General features: G+C 35.6%; 1 protein-coding gene across 1 annotated transcript; it reads left to right on the top strand.

Moving 5' to 3' along the window:
• Window positions 1-1,044: 1,044 nt before the first annotated feature.
• LOC113355377 lies at window positions 1,045-2,382 on the top strand. The gene has a single exon (XM_026598227.1). The coding sequence runs from the start codon at window positions 1,045-1,047 to the stop codon at window positions 2,380-2,382; it is 1,338 nt and encodes a 445-aa protein (XP_026454012.1).
• Window positions 2,383-2,593: the final 211 nt, after the last annotated feature.

Below are 2,593 nucleotides of genomic sequence, written 5' to 3'. Positions count from 1 at the left end.
TAGTGGAGGCTTCTCGAAAGACATACTCGTCGTGGCTTCGTAAAATATGAATGGTTGCATTCCCGAAATCCGTGTCAGAAACATGTATTATAATTTTACGGTTTTGCCCTTTATTGAAAATCCACCATCAACATTAAGTCTCATGCGTAGTGAGGGATAGTCATGTTTCGCAGTATGCATTAAATGGTGATTTTCAGTCGATGAGATCAGTGGTTGAACTCAGTCTACAAAGGTTTTGTCAGAATCCACGATTTGCCGTAATGATGTCACATACGAGCAAATGTTCAAATGCGGATCCTAAAGGCATGAGAAAATGTTATTTTGTGAACATGAAGAGGTGAGCTGTTGTCGATTTGGTTGATCAAAAATCCCACTTTTGGTCGGTTTAGCGTTTGCGGGCCCAAGTCCAAAAAAGAAAACCCATGCGTATTAGGTTTTGGTAATAAAAGTAATATAAAAGATAAATAACCTTAATTCTTTTTTTATTGTTGATCAACTGAGCATATCTTCTCTTTATTGTATGCTCGAGCAGCAGGGAGGAGGAAAAATTTTCACACCAGCTCCAGCACCGCCGCCGTCTGATCACCGTCCGGCAGATTTCCGGCCTGCGCCGACAGGTAAGTCCGTGCAAATTTTTTTTTGCTGTGTGTTTCATGATTCATGAATTGTTCACAAGACGAAACCCCATAGTTGCAAGCATGTGTAGGATTTATGAAGGATTTTTAGAAAACGCCAAAATGCTCTCGTTCGTTCGTTAGCTTAGGAAACGAGTAAAAGTCCTTAATATGGAAGAGATACATAAAATTTTGCATAGACATGGTCTAGTTGCAGTAGAAAAGTTTTTTGTTTATTAGATTTCATGAAAACCCGAATTTACTTTCAAAGCATGAACTTTGCAAATACTTTTAGGAACGTAGGTTTGTTCGCAATAAAAGTAATAAATAATGATCCTTAGGGTTAAAGGAAAGTTTGAAAAGACCTGGAGTTCATGATAAAATTTTATTTTTAAACTTTCAACATCTTATTTGAAATATTTGGAAAAAAATGGTCATACATAACTCTAGTCCTGGTATGAAAGGAAATATTCGGTTATTCTGGAACAAAGGTATACAACAGCCTCAAGTTATTTCAGTTTCTAGTCAGATGTTAACTGTAAGTGTTGGTGATGTGTTGGTGTCTGGTGTTCATACACATGTCAAAGTTATTCAGAGAAGGTTTTTGTGGTCAGAAATGAAGATTATAAGTGATCTTAATAAACCATGGATTATTTTAGGTGATTTTAATGCAGTACTCACTCAAGATGAGAAGGTGGGTGGTAAAGTACCTAACAGAAATTCAATATTAGAATTTAATGATTGTCTAAATCAGTGTGAGTTAGTGCAAGCTCCCAAAACTGGATTACAATACTCATGGTCTAATTGTCAACATGGAAGCAGGAGAATTTTATGCAATTTAGACATGGTTGTTTTTAATCAAAAATGGTTGCAGATGTATAGTGATTGGGGGTATAAGATTGTCATGATAATTGTCTCTGATCATGCACCTTTGTTAGGAGGATGTGCTAATATTCCCAAACCAAAAAACACTCCAAGGAAATTCCAAAAAATATGGCTCAATCATCCAGAATTTATGCAAGTTGTATCAAATTGTTGGTCTCAAAATGTGGTAGGGGGTCCTGCTTTTCAGTTTCTACACAAGTTGAAGGAGTTAAAAAAGGTTCTCAACACATGGAACTGGGAAGTCTTTGGTGATGTTCAAGTAAAGATTAAGGAAGCTGCAGATAAAGTAAATTTGGCAACTCAAATTTCAGATGCTAATCCATTTGATGAGGATGCTCTTGCTAATTTAGTTCAAGATCAAAATGAACATGCTAGTAGAGAAACTCAAGCCAATACTCTAATGAGGCAAAAAGCTAGAGTCAAGTGGATAAAAGAAGGTTCAGCTAATACCAATTTTTTTCATACTAAAATGAAAATAAGAAATGCCAAAAACATGATTAGTGAGCTTGAAGACACTGAGGGTAATATAGTTGCAGATCAAGACAAAATAGCTGAAGCTTTGGTTGATCACTTTCAAAAGAAGTTTGAATTTCAGCCTATTAGTGGAGCAGAAAATTTGCTAGATCTTATACCAAAACTTATTATTGAAGAAGATCAGCAAACATTACATATACTTCCAGAAGAGGAGGAGATTAAAGCTGCCATTTTTGACATGGATCCAGATAGTGCTCCTGGTCCCGATGGTTTTTCTGGTATCTTCTTTAGAAGTTGTTGGAACATTATCAAAAATGACTTGGTAGCAACTATCAAATTCTGTTGGAGGAGAAGATTTATACCAAAAGGGATGAACTCAAGTTTCTTATTCTTGTTGCCTAAGACCTGAAAAAGAAAACTCATAAAATTACCCATCATAAAAATATTATCTGTAATGAATTTGAGTTATTTTTTCAGTACACTTATCTGGAAAGAAGATATAGAGCGGCGATGGAAAACAAAACGATTTAAGATGCACGTAATCAAGTTACATATCGTGTGCATAAAGAATCAACTGTGTAGATGGGGAAAAACGATTTGCTGGTTTTTAAGGAATTGAG

Source organism: Papaver somniferum, chromosome 1 (assembly GCF_003573695.1).
Source record: "Papaver somniferum cultivar HN1 chromosome 1, ASM357369v1, whole genome shotgun sequence".
Taxonomy (NCBI): Eukaryota; Viridiplantae; Streptophyta; class Magnoliopsida; order Ranunculales; family Papaveraceae; genus Papaver; species Papaver somniferum.
The sequence above is the reverse complement of the archived record's forward strand: the minus strand, read 5'-3'. Positions and strand labels throughout refer to the sequence as shown.

What these genes read in the sequence shown, in the direction of transcription:
- LOC113355377 (XM_026598227.1), top strand. Translation starts at nt 1,045, where the DNA reads ATGGTCATACATAACTCTAGTCCTGGTATGAAAGGAAATATTCGGTTA.